The sequence below is a fragment of the Babylonia areolata genome, chromosome 1 (assembly GCF_041734735.1).
Source record: "Babylonia areolata isolate BAREFJ2019XMU chromosome 1, ASM4173473v1, whole genome shotgun sequence".
Classification (NCBI taxonomy): Eukaryota; Metazoa; Mollusca; class Gastropoda; order Neogastropoda; family Buccinidae; genus Babylonia; species Babylonia areolata.
In genome coordinates this window covers 90,619,400-90,646,599 of record NC_134876.1, presented here as the reverse complement: position 1 = coordinate 90,646,599, position 27,200 = coordinate 90,619,400, and the positions used below count along the sequence as shown (strand labels likewise).

General features: G+C 41.3%; 1 protein-coding gene across 3 annotated transcripts; it reads left to right on the top strand.

The window, feature by feature from the left end:
- The first annotated feature begins 438 nt into the window (after nt 1-438).
- Nucleotides 439-26,367, top strand: LOC143289129 (uncharacterized). 3 transcript variants are annotated; one of them, XM_076598012.1, is made up of 9 exons: nt 439-469; nt 1,194-1,847; nt 8,092-8,267; nt 8,745-8,860; nt 9,660-9,804; nt 11,310-11,507; nt 14,150-14,297; nt 21,107-21,261; nt 22,421-26,367. In XM_076598012.1, the coding sequence occupies exons 2-9, from the start codon at nt 1,195-1,197 to the stop codon at nt 22,735-22,737; spliced, it is 1,908 nt and encodes a 635-aa protein (XP_076454127.1). In that variant the 5' UTR covers nt 439-469; nt 1,194; the 3' UTR covers nt 22,738-26,367. The 3 variants fall into 3 exon arrangements, with proteins under 3 accessions (XP_076454127.1, XP_076454136.1, XP_076454119.1); XM_076598021.1 differs by having other exon boundaries at nt 443-481; XM_076598004.1 differs by having other exon boundaries at nt 444-568.
- Nucleotides 26,368-27,200: the final 833 nt, after the last annotated feature.

Here is a 27,200-nt window from a genome sequence, read left to right as displayed (position 1 = left end):
CATGAGCCGAAGCCTGTGACTGAGAGCATCGTTTCCAAAATATTTGGTAATATATTTGGTGCTGGGGAGTGTTTTTCACACAGAAACTTGGCGGTGAAAGAGTTAAAACGACGTCCCACGTGTGCAGTACGCTCTTGGTGTACTGAGAAAGAACACATGGCCACAACTAAAAGTGTCAGTTGTCTGGCACTGAAATTCGTGGAAGAAATTATTCTGATAGGCATACAATTACATATCAAGGCCTGACTAATCGCCTTGGTCAGACATCTCCCTTGCAGATGTAGTGTAGCATCTATGGATTTGTATTGTCCGAACGCATGCAGTCGGTGATGCCTCCTTGAGCAACTTAAACTGAAGGTTTTGGCCAGCAACGGTAACTCGTACCAGTCTTAATTGACAACTGTTATATGGAGCGCTCTCCCTTGATACTTTCATTTCCTGCCGCCACACTTCCGTTTAGATGAAAAGCGTGAGATCGCCTGTTAGATATTTACAAGTTGCGCATAATACCTGAAGCTTCCTTTTGTATAATGGGCAAGCAATTTGCCTATTGTGAACATTGAGCAAGGTCAATTGCTTAATATAGACATTATTCATAGTTTTTCACATAAAACATTCCAGTCTACAGAATCTTCACAATGATGAAGGCGGTAGTCAAGGGAAAAAAGAAGAGGCTGTACTGTTTACACACAAAGATTGAATGGATCTACATGTGTGTGGCACCGACAGATACCGAATTTTGGCCCATTACAACAGTATTACCCTGTTTAGACAAAGTTGAATGAGAAGTGAAAAGACTTTATTCAATCTTATGATTTTTGTTTCTTTTTTAAGCTGACAAATTTATTTAGATATTTAATCTATATCAGTGGGTGGCTGGCTAATATCAGCATATGACGGAAATATTAGTATATATCAACATTTCTTCCCCCCCACTCCTCTGTGTGACTGGCAGAATGAACATCCAGACCAAGTTGTGAACACTACTCATTCTGTCTTTTGGGGGAAAAATGTGGATATTGCCCACATGACTTATGAATCATTGCCTTACAAGCTTACAGTTGTGATGCATTTGCGGTTATGTGAATCAAATTTCAGATAAATAATGCCATGTTAATGAGACATTTTGTTTGCTTTAAGTCCATGAACAAATATTTCAGATTACTGTGTCATTTTATTTTTGCTTGTGACAGAATGATGGAGAATGAACAGACAGAGGATGAAGGCATTGAGATGATAACTGAATGGCCAGTGACCAGCTCCAGTGATAAAGATGATTCTCACACACAGACTTCCCTCACTTCTGGGGGTTGCCATTCAGTTTGCCTCAAACCAAAGACAGACCAGCGATCCTCACTGGCCCAGTTAAGACTGGGAAAACGGCATCATCATTCTGACCACAGGTGTAGAGGTGTTTCAACAGAAGTTTCTTTGGAGACACAGAGAGAAAAACTAGTCAGACCTTCAAATGAAGACCAGTTTTCCATAGAGACCTTCAAATTTCCGCGCAAGTCTGACTCTGGAAGTACAGATTGTGCAGACAAACCAGTATTGGGCAAAAGCAGGGCACTCGTATTGAAAGATGCAGAGAATTTTGACGAAAGTGGTGAAGAAAGTATTTCGGCTGTAAACAGCTATTCCTTTCCTCAGCAGAATTGTGCAGAAAACAGTGACAGTCAACTCAAGAGGGAATATTCATCAGCAGAAAGAGAGCTGCTAGCTCAGCCAAGAATTGCTCGGTGGTGGCGAAGACAAGGGAGACGACTGACCAGCTCACAAAGCCAGGAGAAAGCAGTCACATTGCCCACAACCACTAACCCTAACACCCTGCTTTTCCATGTGGCAAGGTATTGTTTATCTTCTTTATTTTTGTTTAGACTTGGGTTATCATGTTCATGTTGCTAAATATCTTTTTACATTTGAAAATTTTGTGTAATAGAATTTGGTGTGAGTATGTGTGGAAGAGAGAGAGAGAAAGAAACCAGAGACAGTGATGTAATTCACATGTTTGTTGTTTTCCACATATTTTAAAGAAGTTTTTCATGCTTTCATCTTGCAAATCCATGTACACAATCAGTTAATGATGACACATCTTTTTTTTTTTTTTTTTTTTTTTTTTTTTTTTTTTTTTTTTTTTTACCCGGACTTTCTTGGGTCGACCACCGTTTTATTTTGTATATAAATCACACAATGCCAAATAAATAAATAGCGTTTATGGAATAAATACGACTTTTCACTCACTGATTTTGGGCTTGTTACAATAATATTGAAGGAAAATGTACAAGTCATACAATTAAGTGTACAAAACTTATCTGGTTTTTTTTTTTTTGTTGTTTTGTTTTTTTGTGTTTTTTTTTCACCTTCATTCATACACAATTCTAAGTCTGTCTGTTTCTTCATATATGGACAATCACGTTGCAAAACTTTAGTGTTGGAAGATTGTTTGGTTTGTCTGGGGGGTGGGGAGGGGTTGAGGGGGCCGGGGGGGGGGGGGGGTTCATGCTCTGGTGTGCTTTCTGTGTGCATATTTGTCTCTTTCTCACTTCTCATTTGATCATTTGACGTTATTTGTAGATGGAAGTGTTTTTTTCCATGTGAATTCGTCTTGTTTCAAATTCTCGTTCAAAAATAACCTGTAAGGAAAAGACTGATTTGGTCTTTTTATAGATACTGACACACATTTTACCCACTAAAATTATATTATTGATATACGCATAATTTCCTTTTAGATATGGCGAATTTTCAATCCCAAACAGGATATCTGATGCTGACAGTTTCAAGTGGACACTTGTTTCTGTTAGTAGTTTTTGTTCAATATACTTCCAGAAGTTGTGTGTTACTGGGCAATCAAAAAAAAAGTGTTCAATGTAATCTACCAAATCTTTACAATAGGGACATTTATTGTTTTCTGCTACTTTCATTTTGTTTAGAAGGATATTGGTGGGGTAGATGTTGTGTAAAATTTTCCAGTGCAGAACTCTTAATCTAGTTTCTTTTGTTATATCTCTCGCTATAGACCAGGTTGACCCGAGTAAGTGGATACCAAATTTTCTGAGCCAGAAGTAGTATGCGTTGGGAACAGTTTTCTCTTTGTTTATGAGTGTATTTTTTTTAATCTGTTTTAAATTTGTGTTGTACAGGCTTACATCACATTTCTGTGTTTCATCCTCCTTTTCCCCTCTTTCTATCCATTGAAGCCATGCCTTTGGTATCGAATTTATCAATGCGTTATATTCAAAAACAATGCCTGCTTTGTTTTTACGCACTATATCCTGTATCTCTCTTAAAGACAACACTCTATTTTCCCTGAAATTAATTATGTCCTTTACTTGTTCAAGACCTTTCTCATTCCAAGATTTGAAGAATAATAATTTGTTTTTATACTTTATCAAGGCGTTGTTAAACAGCAATTGGGAGTGAAAGTTGTTACTTTTGATGTCTGAAAGTGATTTTAACGGCCTGCTGTCAAGATACGAACTAACTACATCTTTCCAAAAATCGTTATCTATCATGTTCAAACCTATTAGATCTTTTGATCTACAATTTAAGAGAAACACATTTTCTTTAACAAGTTTATCCATGTGCCATTTAGGGATCACACTCCAGTTTTCCTTGGCTGTCGCCCCAAACAGTTTTCCTGCCCATTGTAGGTGAAAACATTTTTGGAGCTGGATCATGTTTATCATGTTCAGACCACCTTCTTCTACACTCGCTTCCATTACTTTTCTTTTTACTTTCTCGAAAGCTCTCTTGTTACTGTGTTTTTTCTGCCACAGAAACTTGTACAGAATTGAGTTTATTTTATTCAGAACCTCAGCTGGAAGGCCAATCGACTGCATAACGTAAATGAACTGACTGACAAGAAATGATTTTATCACGACTACTTTCCCTTGAATACTTAAGTCACGTTTACTCCACTCTTTAATGAGTTTGTTCACTCGATCAATCCTGCTTGTCCAGTTATCTTCAATGTCTTTGGCCATTCGGTTACTTTCGAAATGGATTCCTAATATCTTTATTCTATCTACTGTTGAGAATGGAAGATTTACCTCTCTTTTCTGTCTACCTAGTCTTAGTGCCTTTGTTTTATGTTCATTCAATTTCAGTCCAGAGAATCTTTCAAAAGAAGTAAAAATGTTAAACGATCTATTCATGTCCTCTATATCTCTAAGAAACAAGGTTGTGTCATCCGCCAGTTGTTTTACTTTTAAATGCACATCCTCATTTCTCTCGGATCGAGGGGTTACAATTCCCACTATGGGACTGTTTCTTATTTTAATAGCTAATAATTCAACAGCTAATACGAATGCCAAAGGTGAAAATGGGCATCCTTGTCTAATACCACACAGCACGTCGAAAGGTTCAGATATCCAACCACCATGATTAACAGAACTTGTACAACCTTTAAATAAGACAGTAACCCATTTTTGAAAGACTGGTCCAAAACCAAAGACAGAAAAAGCATGTACCAAGAAACTTTTTGATATGGAGTCGAATGCTTTAGAGTAATCTACTGCTAATAAGTATCCCGCTTTCTTTGTTTTATTCAGATAATTAATAACGTCATCAATCGATCTGATAATTGTAGATATGTTTCTGCCCTTAATGTAGCCTGCTTGATCTTCATTAACTAAAGTGTGAACAACGGACGACAGCCTTTCTGCTAGTGTTTTTGCAAGTAGTTTGTAATCTGTATTGAGTAGGGTTATAGGTCTCCAATTATTTAGCTTATCTCTTTCTAGATCTTTTCCTTTGTGTATCAATGTTATAATTCCTTGCTTCTGAGAGTAAGATAGTTCACCTTTATTAAAGGATTCTACGAAGGAATTTGTCACAATACTGCCTATTTTACACCAAAATGTTTTAAAGAATTCTACTGTAATTCCATCACAGCCTGGGGCAGACCCGTTCTTCATTTTCGCAAGTGCATTGCTCGTTTCTTCTAAAGTGACAGGTCCCTCACACACAGCAGCATCCGTACCATTCAAACGAGGGAAATTTTCATCTGCCATAAATATATCAGTTGCTTCCCTTACATCTTCTTCTGCTGTTGTCTGACTATATAAGTTTTTAAAGTAAGACACCTGTTCAAGTAGTATTTCTCTTTGATCTGTTATAACTTCACCAGTTTCTTTACTAAGTCTTGTTATAATTTTCTTTTTGGCTCGAGCTTTTTCTAAATTACAAAAATATTTTGTGTTTCGTTCACCCTCCTCAATCCACTTAATTCTTGATCTAACTTGTGCCCCTCTCGCTTTTTCTAATAGCAATAATTCTAGATTTTGTTTTAATTTTAGAAATTGAGTCTGTTTGTTTTTGTTAGAGGGATCGTTTACTAAATCTTTCTCAACGTCTGAAATTTGTAGTTCTAATCTCTTCACGTTATTCCGTTCTTTACATGCTACATTTTTACCAAACTCACTGCACAAATTTCTGATTTCAATTTTGCAACATTCCCACTTTTTTATATAGGAAATATTATCACTGACATCATAATTTAAATGATTATCTAGCAGTTCATTCATTAATTTGACAAACTCTGTGTTCTTAAGATAGCTATTATTGAATTTCCAGTATCCTGGCCCACGGGAAAAAATATTCTGATTAAGCTCTGTAACAACCGTTTTGTGGTCCGAGTTAGGGACTGTCCGATGCTCACAAGAAACACAACAATGCAGCATACTGTGTGATGTGAAACAATAATCGAGTCTTCTGGCTATAAATGGATTTGTTCTGTGCCATGTGAAATCTTTACTATTAGGGTGTAATGTTCTCCAAAGATCAACTAGTTCTAATGTACTGACTGAATGCTTAAACGCTTTAACTTCTGATTCTCTATGAGGGAGACCTGCAGTATTATCAAGAGAGTTGTTGAGAACACAATTAAAATCACCAAACATGAGAAAATGTCCGTCAATAAATTCGCTAAACTTTTCTTTGAGCATACTGAAGAATGCTATTTTATCCGATGATTCATTTGGAGCATACACATTGGCTAACATAAATTCATAATTGTCATACGACACTGAAACAACTAGTACCCTGTCTTCTGTTGTTTTCAAACTAACTTTACCTGGGAAATGCTTTGCTACTAAAATAAGTTCTCCCCTACTTCTATTTGTGCCTTCGTTAAAGAAAATAGTTCCACCCCACTGTTTCTCCCAAAATGGTATGTCTTTGGCTGTTACATGTGCTTCTTGTAAACAAATAATGTCAAACTTCTGCTCTCTTAAATAACGAAAGATTGAAATGCGTTTAAACTTATTTTTCAACCCTCTTACATTTAAAGATGAGATCAATAACTTGTCCATTGTGGGGGTAAATCAAAATTCATTTTATAGCCTATTGATGAGTACACACAAGATTAACATCGATAAAACATAACACATAAAATTAATCACTATTCAGTCTCATAGTCCGGGGGCGAAAACCAAAACCGTCTTTGACACAGAGGACAGCAGCAACACATTACCGACAATTCTCGGCAGTCACAGGCTCCTGGGCATGAACGGGGGGGACTGGGCTACCTGATCGTCGGTCATTCCGTCGACGATGCTTGTCGGTCCTGTCCCTCGGGCTGCGGCGATCCTGGGACCGCTGGCGCTTGGGGGTCTCGGACCTGCTGCGGTGCTGGTCGAAAGAGAAGAGGGTGGACTGACGACAGCTCGGTCGGCTTCTGTCACCCCGGTCACCAGCTTTGCTGCCGGAACTTCCAGCACCTTTTGTGGAGGAGTTGGATGCTGGAGATGTGGCTGTGGCAACAGGAGCTACCGCTGCATTCTGGATGTCCGAGTGCACCCCTCTGTCGTCTCCCTGCTGTTGTTGGGCATGCTTCTTGTCTGCTGGGTTCCCTGCAAACTGACAGGCTGCATCACCTCTCTTATGTCCAGGTTGTTTACACTGTCGGCACACAACTTCTTTTGTGCACTGTGAGACATGATGGTTAGACCCCAGGCATCGTGAGCAGAATACTGTTTTTTTAACTTCTTTCTGCTCTTTGTGGTAGATTTTGGCATTAAATATATTCACTTTCAAGATCTTTTCAAGGGGAGTGGGGGGAACGGAGATGAAAACAAAACGCCGCCCAGTTAAGAAACGGGTTAACTTGTTGTCCTGGTCCCTAGCCCTTTCGTATTTGACATCGGATCTGAGTTCACATCCTATTTTAGTGAGGGAATGTTCTATTTCCGAATCAGCCACGGATATCGGAATATTGTCAATCCACACCTTTGTGGACAGTTTTTCTTCTTCTGAGCCATCCCTAAGAATGTAAGGATTTGCATTAGAGGCCTGTATCACAGTATCTCTCACGCGCATACCTTTAAGAAGGATGTCTGTACGAGCCTCCTTTGTTGCAGGGTAGACACGCCACAAGCCTCGTATCTCCTGTGCCCCAAGGATGGTGCCTTGACCAGCAGCACGCTCCGCCGCCAGGCATATTTCCAATACCGTTGGACGAGAGTTGACCGAGTTGGGAATGTCTTTCTGTCTTATGAATACTGGTTTGATTGTCGAAATCGAAGCCGAGTGCGCCATTTCTGTTACACTGAAGTCGAATGACACCAAAGGGGGGTAGAGGGTGGGGAAATAAATAAACGATGACTGCGATCGACTTCTATGGAAGAAACAGCGGCGCACAGCGATCGAAATCCTTCCAAACGTAGACTGTGAATGACGGCCTTCCAAACGTAGACTGTGTATGACGGAGAAAAAAACAAACTAAGTCCAGAAAATCCCTGAGCTCAGTTCGCGTTCGGTTTGTTGAGAGAGCGCAGTAAGCGTGTCCGCACGGCACGAGAGCCACTCACCGAATCTGATGACACATCTTGCCTAATGGTTATGAACAATGGATCACAATTGTAGATTGGTCACAGACAGCATACATTTGTTAAGCGTGAGGAGGAAGGTCAACAGGCTGTCAAACAGAACAGTGTACCAAACTGGGTACACATGCCTTGACTATAGTATATGTTCGTTTTATTTATTGCATGATTTAGAAAATGAATACTATAATGAAAGTTTGACTGTACATCTTTTCTTTCAGCTTTTTCCTCACGTGGAAGCATATACATATCAGACTATTTTACACAGGCTTCCAGAAGGACGGGCATTTCTGGAAGATGAACACCAAAAGCTAAAGAGAGAAATAGACACAGGCAAGGGAAGAGCTGATGTGATGGCGGCCCTTGGGTCCATAGAGGACTGGCTGGGAAATGTAGACAATGCTGTGCAGTACTTGAAGCATGCTGTTGCCAAGGAACCGGACAGTAAGTATGTGTGGTTTAGAAGTTGTGATCTTTCGTTAATTTTGATTTCTCTTTTCTTTTTTTCATATGGGAATAGGAAATCAGAAGTGGGACAAAATCTTTATATATATATATATGTATTTGAGCATATAAAACTGTTTATATGAGAATATCTCTATCTGTTCTGAAACTGTTTGACAGTATCTGTTCTAGAACTGTTATATTCAAGAAAACTATTCATTTCAGAGATTATGTTCCAAAACTGTTTACTTGAGAATAATTCTAGAGAGCATTGATTTGCTTTGGTCTCTTTTGTTGTACTGGCATACAGAAAGCATCTTCCTGCTTTACTCTTATCATGATGAAAATGAATTTATCATGTGGGCTTCCTGATGTGGTGTAGCAAACTACAGATCTATAGATCAGCACACTTTGACTTCTCCATGAAACAGAAAGTTGGCCTGTGTATGGTGAAGTGATGGGTGGAGTGCTGTGCAGACAAGGAGTGGAGGTGGCTGCTGCACAAAGTTGAGCGTCAGCAGAGAGCGAGGCGCAGACAGAGGGAGCTGCTCCCCACCGTGCCGGCAAACCCTGTCTTTCCCGCTGCCAGACAGGTACCTAGCTCTGTCTGCCTTACAACTGTACAGTGTTATGTACACACTTTGTGTTGATTCTGTGTCACAGGTACACACATTTTGTGGATTGTCAGCTCCTCCATTATTTAGATTTTTACATGTTTTGTTTGTCACAGCTGCATGGCTTTGGTGCAGGTCAGTGTCACAGTTAACAGATGTATTGAATTTCCAGTGTTGCAGTTGCAGTTGATAACTGAACACCAGTGGCACTTCGTAGTGTAAATAGTAGAACAGTGTCTGACTTGGACACCCAGTGATGGGAGTTCCCTTTTTCTACTATTGTCTACTTGTTGTTCCTGCCATGTTTTCTCTTTTTTCTTTTTCTTTCTTTTCTTTTTCTCCTTTTTTCTGTTCTCCATCAACTCATATGAATGGATGTTTTCAAGCTAGCTATTTTTTTTGCCGATATTATGACTAGATATTGGGCATGTGTTGTTTTTTTTCATGTTTTATTTTTGCACCTGGGAGATATGAGTTGATTATTTTGCTGTATCTGCCCTTGAAATGTATGGATTCAGTGGTCATATTTATGTTATGGCAGGCAAGAAATTCTATGGAGTTGTGAATACCTGGTGCTTCTTCTCATTTTGGGGTTTATCATAGCAATTAAATGCTACAGTTTCACAAATACTGATATTGACACAGACTTTGACATTGCAAACTGACGCAGACTTGATCTATTTTAAGATGAAGCCCTCACTTGTTTTTGTTGAGTGTTGTTTCACACATAAGTAACTGAATTTTTCTCGTTGGTGTACCATGTTGTTGTGGCTCTTAGGTGGACAGGGTGTCATGCAGAGATCTGAGTTTTGCTGACTTCTTCCATCAGTACGCTGTTCGTCGCCGTCCTGTCATCATCACAGACATGGTGTTCTCCATGACAACGGTGCCTTGGGATCTTCAGCATATCAGAGATGTCGCAGGTCAGTTGGTTGACAATGTTGCTTTGTTTGTACTGTCAGAAATATTATTAGAAGGGTTATTTCTTTCTGTATTGTATTCTAACATCATAATTTGTGTTATTGACTTTTTTTTCACTCTTGAAGTTTCTCAGAAATACAGGACTCTACATGGTCTGTTTTTCAGTTTTTTTGTGACTGGGACATTGTGAGATGGCGTAGCAGAACTGGTAAGGCGTTGGACTTCTGATCCAGTGTTCCCCTGTGATCAGGGTCCATCCTGTTTTGGCATGCTGTTGTGTCCTTGGGGAAAGGCCCTTCTCTTTGATTTTCTTCACCCTACCCATGTGTAAATGAGTACCTGACTTTGGTTTGAGAAGGCTTAAATGGTGGAAGGAGAGCACTGGGCCCTGACTTCGTAGGCCAAGAACTAAGCACAGTGGATGTGAATTCACCGCCCCAGTAGCCATCAAAGGCTACAGGATCTTCAGGCTTTTTACCCTTTTTCACATCAGCAGTATGACTTGAGCTGTACGTGAATGAGCAAACGTTTACTTTTGTGTGCCTGCATTTTTGTGTGTATGTCTGTGCATGTGCATGCAAAATGTGTTTGTTGGGGGCTGGAGACTGAATGATATTGTCCTGTGTATGTCTTGATATATAGGGTTTTCTTTTCAGTGTGTGTGTATGTGTGAGTGGTGTGTGTGTGTGTATGTGTATGTGCATCTTTGTCTGGTGTGTATGTGTGCTTCTCTGTGTGTCTGTACGTATGTGTGTGTACGTGTGTTTATGTAGGTATTTATGTGGGTGTTTGTGTGTTTGTAAGTGTGTGTATGTGCACCTGTGTGTGTATGTGTGTGTGTGATCGTATGTAGAATGTATGTGTGTCTGTATGTATGTATGCATCTCTTTGTATGCTTTATGTGTGTGTGTCTGTAGATGTGTAAGAGTGTGCTATAAGAGAGAGGACTATCACAGGGCAGGTGGAGGTGCAGGTGAAGTGAAAAGTTGTGTGGTCAGTGGAGTGGGTGGTCTGTTTGTGTATGTGTCTGTGTGTGTACATGTATAGGTCTGTGCGTGCTATACAGTACTGAAAGGGCACAATCTTAGGGAAGGTGGAGGCATGGATGAAGCTGTCAGTGGAGTGGGCGATCTGTTTGTGTCCATCATACATGTTTCTCTGTGTGTGTGTGCTGTACTGGAAGGGCACTATAGCAGGGGAGGTGGAGGCACGGGTGAAGTAATCAAATCAAATCAAATCAAAAGCACTTAATTAATCCACATGGATCAGTGGTTGGGTCAGTAGAGTGGGCAGTTCATTTGTGTATGTGTATGCGTCTTTGTGTGTATGTGTCTCTGTGTGCTTCCGTGTGTATGTCTGTATGTGCTAATCAGCACTACACTGGAAGGGCACTGTCTCAGGGGAGGTGGAGGTGCAGGTGAAGTGAAAAGTGTATGTGTCTGTGTGTGTTTCCGTGTGTATGTCTGTATGTGCTAATCAGCACTGCACTGGAAGGGCACTGTCTCAGGGGAGGTGGAGGCACGTGTGAAGCGGTCAGTGGCGGGGTCAGTGGAGTGGGCGGGGCTGGAGGACTCGGGTCTGCTAACGGTGTCCCAGTTCCTGGACAGACTGCAGGAGGGGTGTCGGGACTACCTCTTTGACTGGAGTCTGCCGCTGCACTGTCCTGCACTGGCTGACGAGCTCACCATCCCCCGCTACTTCACTGGTGGGTGTTGTGTGTGGACCATTGTTTTTTTGGGGGGGGGTTGTTTGTTTGTTTCTTTCTTTCTTTCACTTTGATAAAGATAGTAATGTGCATTAAAAAAATAGCATGTGCCCTGCAGCTTGAAGCACATTTTTGCAATACATATGATATGAAAAAGACATGGAAATATATAATGAAAAATGTTCAGATGCAAACTCGTAAAATAAAATTTAAAAAAAAAAATTAAAAATGCAGTTTTGTATCACTATCACTCTCAACTCACACACCTCCCTCAGCTCAACTGCATCCCCCCCCCCCCCCCCCAACCCCCCACCACCCCACCCCCCACACTTACTGATATTTTAATATATTTTCTCATTTGTTTATTTTATGTTAATTTTTTTTATAGTGTTTCATACAAACTGGGGTAGGGTCTGAAGGCCTGACTAGTGTGGTTGGGTTTATGTGAAAGTTATGTATCTGCTGCTGCTTTTGCTGTTTGTTTTTTTTCCTTTTTTTTTTTTTTTTTTCAAGCAGATGTGATGTAATGTATGTGGATAAATCAGCCTGCTTTGACAGCTCCTTGAAACTGAAACGGAGTGTTACACTGAGATCCCACTGACCCTCCCTGCTTTGCTGGTGTGTGTTGTCTGTTGTAGTGGCTGGATTCTGTGAATATGGAATCTTGTTTTTCATGTCCAGTACAAATGTGAATGTGCACGTTTGTCATAGGGTGAGAAAATTTAATACTTTTTGTTGAATCTCACTGCAGCCTCTTTTTCTCTGGGCCATATATAATGATAGTAGATGGCATTTATAGAGCGGTTTTTTTTTTTTAGTTTTAAATCATATCCATGCAAAAGGTACTTCCTGTACAAATGCCATCAATATTCATCTGCTTAGGTCATGAAAGAGAAGGAGAATAAATTCCCATTAAACTTGGTTTTGAAAAAATGTCAAACTCAAAGACAGGTAGAGAAGAGAGATATCTTTATGATTCCAGTCTGGTTTGATTGTCTGGATATCTTATATGTTCAAGTAGTTGGATGCTGATAATTGTTCGGTGCCCTTATGATCAGCAGATAGTTCAGAATACATGAAGGTATTCTATTTGAGACATGATTATCACTCATTTTCAGGTCTGAAATGGATGATGAATCGGTCATTCCAGAACCAAAACATCATGGTTACTTTTGAAAAGTGTTATGCATGAAAAAATGTTCAAGCAGAACAAACCTCTGTGTGTGTATATTTGGTTGCCAGTGTTTGTATGTGCATGTGTGTGTATATATGTGTATATATATATATATATATATATATATATATATTTTTTTTTTTTTAAGCTTATTTCATTTTACTTTCTAAGTGTGTGAAGCAGTGAATAAAAAAAGAATCAAATTTTGTTGTTAATGAAACCAGGGATGTTTACTGGACATAGAAACAAGTGGTAAAAAGGATGGGTGTGTGATGTACAGGGGTCTTTGACATAGAAACAAGTGGTAAAAAGGATGGGTGTGTGATGTACAGGGGTCTTTGACATAGAAACAAGTGGTAAAAAGGATGGGTGTATGATGTACAGGGGACTTTGACATAGAAACAAGTGGTAAAAAGGATGGGTGTGTGATGTACAGGGGTCTTTGACATAGAAACAAGTGGTAAAAAGGATGGGTGTGTGATGTACAGGGGACTTTGACATAGAAACAAGTGGTAAAAAGGATGGGTGTGTGATGTACAGGGGACTTTGACATAGAAACAAGTGGTAAAAAGGATGAGTGTGTGATGTTCAGGGGACTTGACATAGAAACAAGTGGTAAAAATGATGGGTGTGTGATGTACAGGGGACTTGACATAGAAACAAGTGGTAAAAAGGATGGGTGTGTGATGTACAGGGGTCTTTGACATAGAAACAAGTGGTAAAGAGGATTGGTGTATGATGCACAGGGGTCTTTGACATAGAAACAAGTGGTAAAAAGGATGGGTGTGTGATGTACAGGGGTCTTTGACATAGAAACAAGTGGTAAAAAGGATTGGTGTATGATGTACAGGGGACTTTGACATAGAAACAAGTGGTAAAAAGGATGGGTGTGTGATGTACAGGGGTCTTTGACATAGAAACAAGTGGTAAAAAGGATGGGTGTGTGATGTACAGGGGACTTGACATAGAAACAAGTGGTAAAAATGATGGGTGTGTGATGTACAGGGGACTTTGACATAGAAACAAGTGGTAAAAAGGATGGGTGTGTGATGTACAGGGGACTTTGACATAGAAACAAGTGGTAAAAAGGATGAGTGTGTGATGTTCAGGGGACTTGACATAGAAACAAGTGGTAAAAATGATGGGTGTGTGATGTACAGGGGACTTGACATAGAAACAAGTGGTAAAAAGGATGGGTGTGTGATGTTCAGGGGTCTTTGACATAGAAACAAGTGGTAAAAAGGATGGGTGTGTGATGTTCAGGGGACTTTGACATAGAAACAAGTGGTAAAAAGGATGGGTGTGTGATGTACAGGGGTCTTTGACATAGAAACAAGTGGTAAAAAGGATGGGTGTGTGATGTACAGGGGACTTGACATAGAAACAAGTGGTAAAAAGGATGGGTGTGTGATGTTCAGGGGTCTTTGACATAGAAACAAGTGGTAAAAAGGAGGGGTGTTATGTACAGGGGACTTCTTGCAGCGGTCAGCTGCAGGCAGTCTGTATCAGGACAGCTGGCCCAGTCTGTTCATCGCTCCCGCCGGTGTTCACAGCGGTCTGCATGTGGATGCCTTCGCCTCAAACTTCTGGATGGCGCTTTTCCAGGGGAGGAAAAGGTACATTGTGTGTAATGCTTTGCTGTAATGTTTTTTTGTGTGAGCATTTTAAAATCAAAAAGGTAGTTTCACCACACATACTTTACCAAAAAGAGGAAGCTAGACAGGGATACAGAGGGGAGGTAACCTACTTCTGGGAGGTTATTGGCCGTAGCTACTTTTGTTTTCTCCGCATAGGCGGATAGTAGTTTGCACAGGACAGGAATTGGACTCCCTGCCGGAGTCTGCACTAGTGGGTCACGGTAAGTATGTTAGATAAACTTAATTTTAGGAAAAAAAATTTCCTGTTGTTTCTCTGTGTGTGTGTCTCTTTGTGTATGGTGTGATATGCATATGTGTGTGTGTGTGTGCAGCTATGTGTAAGAGAGAGAAAGAGTGAGAGTGTTTGTGTTTGTGTAAAAACTGAAAGTGTGGTTCGATTCTGATAGAAGAGAGAGGGGAGTTATGCAGGGGGGAATATGGGATCAACTAATCATGCACTCACTCACTCTCTCCTCACATCAATAGCAGGGCCACATGGAGTGGTTTTTATAGAGTGTTTACTTTACAATACAGCACACAGTAAAAAGATCATCCTACACCTAAAGCAGCACCTCTAAGCAGCACGGTAAAATTCACCCTAAACCTAAAGCAGCACCTATAAGCAGCACCTATAAGCAGCACGGTAAAATTCACCCTAAACCTAAAGCAGCACACCTGGAACACAAACACACAACCAAAACCAAGGTCAGATAAAATCTCAAATATCTGGACATCACTGACATAAAAGGCCTATACCCTCTCAGCACCTTTCATCACATGACCACCAGTAAGCACTACTCTCACACAAAGATCTATGTGAGGTACAAGCTTCATCAAGCTTACCTGCCACCAGCAGTGACATACCAATTACCATACTGTGTACAAAACATATCACTGACCAATACAACCCTGTGTTCCAACTCGTGTTACCCATCATTCAACTTAACTGTGTGCTACCATTACCAGACAAATCTCTTTGTCTTCACAAAGTATGCCACCGACACAAGTACATGAAAGGAAATCATTACTTCCAACATATCTGGTAAACAGCAATGTGCAACAACATAGCACTGACCCTCAATGCTCTCATAGTTTGCCAACTCACTAATCACATTACAATGTTCCTTCCCACTTTGTCTGAACAAAGTAAACCACTGACACAAAGCACAACTCCTACACATGTTACCACAACTACCAATAACTCAAACATGTGTTCCACAACACTTGCTGCTACCCCCATGTGTACACACACACACATGAAAAACCCTCAACACACACTGACAGTGTGTTAGCCTATAGATCTGTTCAGTTTACACTGAATCAACACCACCTACTATATACAAAACAAGTAAGTAATACATCAACCAAGATATCTGTAACCAAATAGAAAGGGGGGGGGGGGGGACTCAAAAGATTTAGGCCAGTACTTCTCTCAGTGGGTAGCTTTCACACATTAACCCCTTTTCTTTCCACAAGCCACAAGATCAACTTAAACTGGCTGTCCACTGACATAAAACATAGTTTCCCAACACAACTAAGTTATCAACATAACATAAAACCATTACAAGTCATGTACTCACAGCCCAACAAGGATTTCCTTGTTCCTCACATCACTGATCAGTCAGTCACCCTGTGTCAGTCAGTTCTTCTGGGAGACAGCTAAGAACTGGCTGTGCTGACTGGTTTTATCCCTTCCCCCAACATACTGTGTATACTAATCTAAGCTACAACACTCACTCCCCTAACTAGTTGAACTAAAATAACCAATCTTTGCTTGTCCTAGTGATGCTATGTGAATGACTGACAGATTCACTGCTTGATCCCAGTTCAACAGATTGATCTGATTCGCTACAATTCAACCCACTTGTTTCTACAACATTCTGTGATGACAGGTTCACCCGTTTACGTCACAAAGAGATTGGGGAGACGGGACAATACAACTCTGGGCCTGTTAGCTGGCTTGATCAAAGTTCGAATTAGCATAACTTTTCCCTAGCTTTCGTTCCGAAGTCCCGCAATCTACCTCAGCCATGTTTGTGAACGGGGAGAAGGGGAACGACTTGAAAGACAGGCCGCCACACGGGATATTCTGACATGCCGTGCTCGTCCGTTTCGAACACAGGGGATTGTGGCAGACGTCACATAACCGCACGCATTTCAACGACTGGGACGGGTGACGCGGACCAAAGGCGCCGACTAGGGAGTAGGGGTGAGGAGGGAGGGTGGCGCGGGTGTCGGCGCAACCTCAAAGACTGGGCTTTGGACGAGCGGGAAGGGAGATAAGAAGGGGGGGGGGGGGAAGGGATGGGGAGGGAAGGGGGAGGACGGTGTGGTGTCGGCACAACCTCAAAGACTGGACTTGGGATGGAGCAGGAAGGGAGATAAGAAGGAGGGGGGGGGGGGGGGGACAGAGTGTGGGTGGTGGGGGTGACACTGCTGGCACACTATAACACCCACCCCCGGCTTTTGAATGCAATGTCCTCATTGCTGCTGACCACATGCTGACGACTGCCGTCATCAATTAATGCTAATGGGGAGATTAGTTCTCTAACCCAAAAATTAGCAGAAACATAAACATGTGAAAATGAAGACATTACAGGACAAAAGAAACCACCAAAAATACATTTCAAAATGATAAAGCTGTACATAACACCATAACCCAAAAAAGCATACATAAAAAAATCAAACAGGGAGCGACACAACGCAAAAATCAACACAAAGTTCCAGCTCACACACATCAGCAACCACAAATCCTGGAATGAAGGAAAACAACAACAACAAAAAACCCATAACATGACACAATTTCCCCCAATTCCAACATTCCCCTAGCAGGCTGTAGCAACAACTCTAGTCAATGCCGGATGGCTCGCATCAAACCTGTCCCTAGCTCTAGCCCTACAGGTTGACCCTGACAGTTTCCCAACCCTGTCAGTCTGAGCTAGCACCCTGGCACCCACACATGTCCTATGCACCCCAGGCTTCGGATGAGACCTGGTGCCATTCTCACACAAACCAGTTACCACCAGTCTGTGTGGCCGTCCTGGAGACTTGACTGCATCCTGGCAGTCTCCATCACCTGTGCCCTCCCTTGTGGCACATGTACCAGGAACACCTGGATCAGGTGGTATGGGCAGCAGCACCCATTCACCCTGGCAAGGATCATCCTCACAGTCAGCTATTGTTCTGACTGGAGTCTTTTCATTCAGACTCTGATCCTGCCTCCTGAGACTATTGGGCAAGTCTCTCTGGTTCTCATTGTGGAAATCTCGGTACTTTTCCTTGGGGAGAACCTTACCCACCTTTGGGGAAATCCCATTTCCCACCACTGACTGACCTTTCCTACCTCTATTCCTTCTCTTCCTACCCACAGCCCTTTTCCCTAGCACAGCCCCATCTCTCTGACTGACTAAATCTGACATTAACCCCTGCATGGACCTAATACTCTCTTCTAAACGCAACAGTTTGTCCCCTAATTGTGCCATCTGTTCCCTGGCCTGTTGCTGTCGTTGGTCCTCCTCCAGCTCTTGCCACAGTCTCAGGGCTTCATCCCTCGCCTGAATGAAGGTGGTGTGTGGCTCCCTCCTCACTACGCGGCGCAGCTCCCTTTTCAGCAGGGGGTTCCAGAGGCCATCAATGAAGTGGTCCCTCAGCATCTCAGCGGTGAGGGCCCCAGTGCTCTTCGTCCGGATGATCCTCCCCATGCTGCACAGAGCATGGGAGTAGTCCAAGGTGGACTCCTCTGGCAACTGCTTCCTGCTGAAAAATGTGGACAGCAGTGTGGTGACACGCCGCCCGTCGCCGAACACCCCCAGCAGAATGTTGATCACCTTCTCTGGGGTGTTGGTCTCCTCCAGGTCCTGCAGCATCACCTCCCTGCGTGCGGTTCCCTGCAGATGGCTGTACACAAAGTAGGCAGCCATCTCGTCTCCCATGGGGTATGCAGCCAGGACTCTCTTCGCCTCCACGATGAAGTCCTCAGCTGACATCTCGCCAGGCTTACCAGTGAATACTGGCAGTGTGGGTGCTGCATACCACCCCATGGGAAACTCCTGCGCCATTGTAGTTGGGGTTGTCATCTCTGGGCTGTGCTACTTGGGCTGTGTGCTGCTTAAGTCCTACTAAACTACCAAACAATATACCTGCTTATCCTGTCAAGCAAACACTCTACCTGCCTATCCTGTCGGCGACGCCAAGTTGTAAAAACTGAAAGTGTGGTTCGATTCTGATAGAAGAGAGAGGGGAGTTATGCAGGGGGGAATATGGGATCAACTAATCATGCACTCACTCACTCTCTCCTCACATCAATAGCAGGGCCACATGGAGTGGTTTTTATAGAGTGTTTACTTTACAATACAGCACACAGTAAAAAGATCATCCTACACCTAAAGCAGCACCTCTAAGCAGCACGGTAAAATTCACCCTAAACCTAAAGCAGCACCTATAAGCAGCACCTATAAGCAGCACGGTAAAATTCACCCTAAACCTAAAGCAGCACACCTGGAACACAAACACACAACCAAAACCAAGGTCAGATAAAATCTCAAATATCTGGACATCACTGACATAAAAGGCCTATACCCTCTCAGCACCTTTCATCACATGTCCACCAGTAAGCACTACTCTCACACAAAGATCTATGTGAGGTACAAGCTTCATCAAGCTTACCTGCCACCAGCAGTGACATACCAATTACCATACTGTGTACAAAACATATCACTGACCAATACAACCCTGTGTTCCAACTCGTGTTACCCATCATTCAACTTAACTGTGTGCTACCATTACCAGACAAATCTCTTTGTCTTCACAAAGTATGCCACCGACACAAGTACATGAAAGGAAATCATTACTTCCAACATATCTGGTAAACAGCAATGTGCAACAACATAGCACTGACCCTCAATGCTCTCTTAGTTTGCCAACTCACTAATCACATTACAATGTTCCTTCCCACTTTGTCTGAACAAAGTAAACCACTGACACAAAGCACAACTCCTACACATGTTACCACAACTACCAATAACTCAAACATGTGTTCCACAACACTTGCTGCTACCCCCATGTGTACACACACACACATGAAAAACCCTCAACACACACTGACAGTGTGTTAGCCTATAGATCTGTTCAGTTTACACTGAATCAACACCACCTACTATATACAAAACAAGTATGTAATACATCAACCAAGATATCTGTAACCAAATAGAAAGGGGGGGGGGGGACTCAAAAGATTTAGGCCAGTACTTCTCTCAGTGGGTAGCTTTCACACATTAACCCCTTTTCTTTCCACAAGCCACAAGATCAACTTAAACTGGCTGTCCACTGACATAAAACATAGTTTCCCAACACAACTAAGTTATCAACATAACATAAAACCATTACAAGTCATGTACTCACAGCCCAACAGGGATTTCCTTGTTCCTCACATCACTGATCAGTCAGTCACCCTGTGTCAGTCAGTTCTTCTGGGAGACAGCTAAGAACTGGCTGTGCTGACTGGTTTTATCCCTTCCCCCAACATACTGTGTATACTAATCTGAGCTACAACACTCACTCCCCTAACTAGTTGAACTAAAATAACCAATCTTTGCTTGTCCTAGTGATGCTATGTGAATGACTGACAGATTCACTGCTTGATCCCAGTTCAACAGATTGATCTGATTCGCTACAATTCAACCCACTTGTTTCTACAACATTCTGTGATGACAGGTTCACCCGTTTACGTCACAAAGAGATTGGGGAGACGGGACAATACAACTCTGGGCCTGTTAGCTGGCTTGATCAAAGTTCGAATTAGCATAACTTTTCCCTAGCTTTCGTTCCGAAGTCCCGCAATCTACCTCAGCCATGTTTGTGAACGGGGAGAAGGGGAACGACTTGAAAGACAGGCCGCCACACGGGATATTCTGACATGCCGTGCTCGTCCGTTTCGAACACAGGGGATTGTGGCAGACGTCACATAACCGCACGCATTTCAACGACTGGGACGGGTGACGCGGACCAAAGGCGCCGACTAGGGAGTAGGGGTGAGGAGGGAGGGTGGCGCAGGTGTCGGCGCAACCTCAAAGACTGGGCTTTGGACGAGCGGGAAGGGAGATAAGGAGGGAGGGGGGGGGGAAGGGATGGGGAGGGAAGGGGGAGGATGGCGTGGTGTCGGCACAACCTCAAAGACTGGACTTGGGATGGAGCAGGAAGGGAGATAAGAAGGAGGGGGGGGGGGGGGACAGAGTGTGGGTGGTGGGGGTGACACTGCTGGCACACTATAACATTTGTATGTGAATGTGTAAGAGAGTGTTGGTTTTATGTGACTCTTTGTCTACATCACACCATTTCAGCTTCCATTAATAAAAAAAAAAAAAAAAAAAAAATCTTCAAAAGACAGCCATTAATGCTTACAAGAAAGAATATCCCAGATTTGGCAGGTCTGGGTCTAGGTGCTGATAGTCTGTGTCTGGGCTTGCTTTGCTGTTTGACAAAAGATAAACATATATGGCTTTATGGTTTCTCGATACACATCTATGAAAGGATGTGTCCGTTGAAGGTTTAGCACTGTCCTATATCGTTATTGTTTGAGCAACCTGAAAGCTTTTTAGAATTGGCTTGTTGATGTAATTGTTGTGTGTGTGAGACATAGTTTTATATGAATTTCAATAAAGATTTGTTTGAACCAGAATACATGTATCTCTGACATTGGTTCAGCATGTGTGTGTGTGTGCATGTGTGCACGCATGTGTGTGCATGCGTGCATATACTATGTGCTGGCGTGTGTGTGTGTGTGTGTCCAGGTGGGTGTTTTTCCAGGAGGAGGACACACCGTGCCTGTACCCTGTGTATGCCCACAGCCTGGACCCCTCCTTTGAAGGGGACGTGGCTGACCCTGACCTGAGTGCACACCCTCTGCTGGCCTGTGTCCACCCCATGGAGTGTGTCCTGGAGGCTGGTGGGTGTGGCTCTTTGTGCTCTGTTTCCTCTTTGGCTGTGCACTGATTTGACAACGACCAGGTGATGCAGACGACCAAGGCTGGGACATGGGTTTTTGAGAAGTGTTTTGATGGAAGAGGAGAAGAGAGCTAGCTCTGTGCGTGCACCCATATATGTTGTAAGTGTACATATAATTCACAAAATATGTGTATGCATTTATAACTAAAACTGGATCCTTTCTTTCATAGTCCAAATCATCATCATCATTCAGTAATGTGGGTATTTTTTGTTCCAAAAGACTTGCCTCCAGGACCCGTGTTCTCATGCCATACTTCACAGGGTGACAGGAGTTTCAAGTTCTGGTGAATTGGAAAAAAAACACAACAAATAATGTGCTGGCACATTTAAAAAAATCCAGATGCCCAGAGTCACCTTTTCTCTGAGAAATGTTATTGTGAGTGCACACAGAAAAACATTTTCAATTATAGAGCTGTAGCACACAAGGACAACAAGCCAGTCAATCTCTTGGGAAATGATTTATGGAGGTTGAAAATGTATAAATCCAAAATAACTGAGCCTTGATATTCATTTTATAGTTTTCTCTAGCTGGAAGTCAGTAAATATTATGAATGTTGTTGTGTGTTTTTTTAAAACAAACAGAAACATTCATGGTGGTCAAGCAACTTGGTGCTCTCTCACACTCTCTCCATTGATGCTTCTTTGTTTGCTACAGGGCGCTATAGGGCAGGCAAGAGTGTGCTCACACAAACACACTCACAGTCTTTCACACACGCACACAACGCACACACACCCACACTCTCTCACACTCACTTTGACATGCTCAGTGTATAACATACATTTTAGGAAACATCTGATATAGTTCATAGTTCTGAACAGCTGTTTGTCCCTGGAGGGGATCCATACTGCACTAGGTACACATGTACCTAGTTTTCTGTCACAGGTGAACTGCTGTTTGTGTCTGGAGGCAACCTGTACAGCGCTAGGTACACATGCACTCCGTTATCTGTCACAAGGTGAACTGCCGTTTGTGTCTGGAGACAGCTGGTACTGCATTAGGTACACATGTACTCAGTTCTCTGTCACAGGTGAACTGCTGTTTTTGTCTGGAGGCAACCCGTACAGCACAAGGTACACATGCACTCAGTTCTCTGTCACAGGTGAACTGCTGTTTGTACCTGGGGGCAGCCCTCACTACGTGGAGAACCTAGAAACCACGCTGGCCATATCAGCCAACTTTGTGGACCTGTCCAACTTTGGGCGTGTTCTGGAGGAGCTTGACGTCAGCGCTCTCCTGGACCCCCGGGCTGCAGACCTGGTGTGGCAGTTCCAGCAGCCCAGCTTCGTGTCTCACATGAAGTTGGACATCGGGGACATGCCGTGGAAGGAGTTCAAAACCTGGCCACCGCCTGATCTGGACAGTTACCGCTTGAAGAGGAGTGAGTGTGAGAGTATAAATTCAGAGTCGGCACAGTGATCGGATCACTGATCTGGACAGTTAACGCTCATAGAGAGGAAATGTAGTGTAATGGTTGAAGTTTGAATAAGGCTTCAAAGTTAGCAGAGTGATTGGATGAAAAGTAGTGTAAATGGCTGAAGCGTGAGAGTGAGACTTCAGTCAGCGAAGTGATTTGATCAAAAAAAGAAATGGATGAAAGACTGTCAAACTGACAAAATTGATTGTGAAGTGATCGTGGGCTGATTCACACACAAAAATTGAAAGTGTTGGGCTTTCGAAAAATTGGAGGGTTCTGGGTCTGAATCCTGGTTGCGGTGCCTTGAAGGTTATGGGTGGAGACTTTTTCAATCTCTGAGGTGCAACAGATACACAGAGCTGCTAGTGCTTGAATCCCGTTCATGTGTACATATATGCATGCAGATCAAATATGCACATAACAATCCTGTAATCCATGTCAGCGTTTGGTAGGTTATGGAAGCAATAGCATACCCAGTGTACACACTCCCAAGTATGATTGCTTAAATGGCAGGAAAAATGTAAAAACACACTCGGACATACGAGTGAACATGGTTGTTGCAGTCCATGAATGCAGGAGTAGATGATCCGTTTCATAGCCTTTCCAGTCAGCTCCATGCAAACAATGGACAGTGAATACAAAACAGCCTGACTAAAAAGAAAACCAAAGCAGCACCTGCTCCAAAAAAGAGACTTCTGACCTGGAAGAAAATGTTAGTTTGGGTTCCTTTCAGTGTGCCTTTTCACATTGATTCTTTGGTTTGAGGAGATCCAACAGACATGGAGGTGTGAGGAACAGCTGGTGAGGATTCCTGGAAGGAACAGGCTACAGGACATGAATGTATTTCTTCCAGGAAGTCACGAAATATTACCCCCTTTGTTTTCAGTTCCATGATCTTGAAAGACTTCGCTTTTCTTGTTGCTGATAATGTGTGTGTAGAGAGAGAGAGAACAGGGGTGAAAAGGTGCATGTCCACAACAATTTTAGTTCTTTCAGTAACACACACACACACACACACACACATGCAATTGTCCAATGTCACAAACATAAAAAGACATGCTATTGCTACCACACACAAACACACACAAAAACCAAGCACACATTTATACACTTTTTTTTTCAGTCCTGTTTAATCACATCACAACAAGTTGCATAATATTTTATATACATGTACATATGCCGAGACATACATTCCCAACTCTTTGTGGTGGCATACGGAATGTAGCATAAAAATCATCACACACAGGATAAAAACATCTGAGAAAACAGGGTCTCTCTTTACAGTCATACAATGATATGGAAAAAGAATAAAACGGGAGAGACAGAACATCAGACAAGTTCGTTTTAATAGAGAAAAACTACAGTTAAGACACTGTCAGATAAAATGAACAAAAGCAATTCAAATAGCACAATATAAAAAAAAAATTAATTCAACTTATCAAGTCACATTTTAGGCTTTTTGCTTCTTTTTTTTTTTAATATATAAAAACAAAACATCTAGTCAATGATTTTCTCTTTTTTAAGTCACTCCATTTTGGATCATGGAAATTAACACAACATATCAACAGAAATATGGTATTTGATCAATGAGTTAAGTTAGGAAATAGATTTCTGTCAATTGTAAACAAAACCAGAATCCATAGCTGAAAGCTCAACACAATGTATTCAGGAGGAGTAAGTAAATGATAGAGGCTAAAGATGTAGGCTTAAAAAAAAGATTATCAATAAAAAACCAACAACAAAGAGAAGGCAAACAATCGCTGTACTGTGAAACACTGATTGCACTCACTTCAATGCTACTGTTAACATTTTGTCCACATCTTAAAAAAATAAAATGAAATATAAAAAGAATCATAGAAGAAATGTCATCCCAAACGTACAAGCACATTTAGAAGACACCCAAAAAAACCATGAAAACATTTTTTTTCTCTTTATACTTTTGAAATACCCGTGTTTTAAAAAAAGGAGGCATAAAAGAATAATAGTGTTCTGTGAATACAATAATGACAACACAATTATGATTTAAATAAACAACTACAATAGCATCAGTGCTTTTGTTAAGCAAACAAGAGTATTCACTTTTTTTTTAAAATGGCTAGAACTACAACAGCATTAGTGCCACAGTGTTATGCAATTTTCCTCTTTTCTTCCTTTCCTTTTTAATATTAGAATCAAAAGGGAATAGGACAAGGGACACTCAACTCAAAACTGTTTTCATTAGCTGTATTTCTTTTCTTTTGTAATTTTTTTTTATTCATAAATCTCTTTTCTTTTTGCACAGTGGTGGCACTGATGCGTATTATGGACCAGTCCACGCATTCTGACACCTTGAAACAGAAACCAAAATTCCATTGTCAATAGTGAAGCGTCCAGTTCAAAGAATACTGACCATTGCATTGCTATTGTTGTAAACGTTTCTAAAATATCCTATTGACTTTTACTGGACATGAGATTGATGTCCACTATTTTTTCTGCTGTGTGCCTCGATTCTGTGGTGGTGTTTTTTGACCGATGACCAACAGTTCGTTTCAAGGGAAACAACCCAAGCTGATGCACCAAACTCCCCATAATGTGGGGTGGTGGATTGCGTCCCTTATCTGGTGGTGTGTCATCTGCTGTGATTTTTGGATTTTCCTGTTTTCTTGTCAGGACTCTATCAGTAAATTTATTTTGCTCATGCTGTAATTTGACATGTCCTGCTGTGTTTGTTTCATCTTTTGGTGAGCAGAGCTCCTGCTGTTGTTTGGGAACAGGATGACAATTTTTTTTTTTTTTTTTTTTTTTTAAAGCAAAGGGTAATAATATCTACTGGCAAGGGTAAATATATCTGACAGGCAAGAGGTAATATCTAACAGGCAATGGGTAATATCTGACAGGCAAAAGGTTATTTTCAACATACTGTGTTTTTGAAAAGTGTTAAGTCATGGAACCTTTTTCCCTCAATTGTTTTTCTTTTTTTTTTTATATGATGGAAATTGTATTGGTAATGAAAACATCACTAGTGTGAGATCAACTAAGATATAAATAAAGTAAAAAGAATAAGAAGAAAAAGAGAAGGCTGCCACATGCAACTTACTCAGAATTTAAAAAAAAAAAAAAAAAAGGAATAAAATAAAAAACATAATGATAACGATAGGCATTCAATTTCAAAGACAGCAAAGTTGTTTAAAAAAAAAAAAAAAGTGTTGATATGACCAACTGATCAACTGGATATGTGACCCACAAGAAACTGGAACAGACTTGATATGAGGAAAACAAAATCACTGATCACCAAACACTGTACAACAACAGAGTCAACATGTATTTAGGAAAACGTACACTGCACTGTGCCTGGACATGAAGCAATGGCTGCTGACTCCAGAAAAAAAACACCAACCCAACTTGTCTCAATTTTACTGCTGAACATTCATGACAAAACCTGGAAACTCTTTCTCTGTCAGCCTTCATGTAGTCAGAATCCTTTTCCTTTTTTTCTTTTTTTTTCTCCCCAATACATATCCCTCTTTGTGACAAAGCTGGTTGAAAAAAAAAAGCATATTACATATGTTACCCTTGTGAACAAATAATTTCTCTCATCTCTCACACACAAATCGGTTTAAATAATAACAGTAACCAGGTATTCTGAAGAGCAAGACCGTTTTTCTTACACACAGACAACAGAATTTGTTTTAAATGATGAGGGTGAGAAATAAGATTTCATTCCAACAAATAGTAAACAAGAGATTAGCAGGCTGTCTAAGTCAACAACAAAAAAGCCTACCTGAACAGGACAATAACTCAGATCATGGTACGATTAGCAGGCTGTCTGAAATAAGAAATCAACAACAAAAAAGCCTGTCTGAACTGAACAATAACTGAGAAAGAATATGATGCAATTAGCAGCTGTCTAAAATAAGAAGTCGACAAAAAAAAATCATAGTTGAACTGAACAATAAATCAGAATATGATGCAATTAGGAGGCTGTCTAAGATAAGTCAACAACAAAAAAGCCTATCTGAACAGGACAGTAACTCAGATCATGGTACGATTAGCAGGCTGTCTGAAGTAAGAAATCAACAACAAAAAAGCCTGTCTGAACTGAACAATAACTGAGAAAGAATATGATGCAATTAGCAGGCTGTCTAAAATAAGAAGTCAACAACAGAAAAGCATAGTTGAACTGAACAATAAATCAGAATATGATGCAATTAGGAGGCTGTCTAAGATAAGTCAACAACAAAAAAGCCTATCTGAACTGAACAATAACTCAGAGTAGGAGGCTGTCAAAAATAAGAAGTCAACAACTAAAAGCCTGAACTGAACAGTAACTCAAATAATGGTATGATTTGCAGGCTGTCTAAAATAAGAGGCCAACAACAAAATGCCTAGGTTGTTTTTTGTGTGTGTATGTGACAGTTTTGTAATGACACAGTTGAGCATTTGTATGGTTTGACAACCCTGTGCAGTCAGCTGGACTATAAGCAAC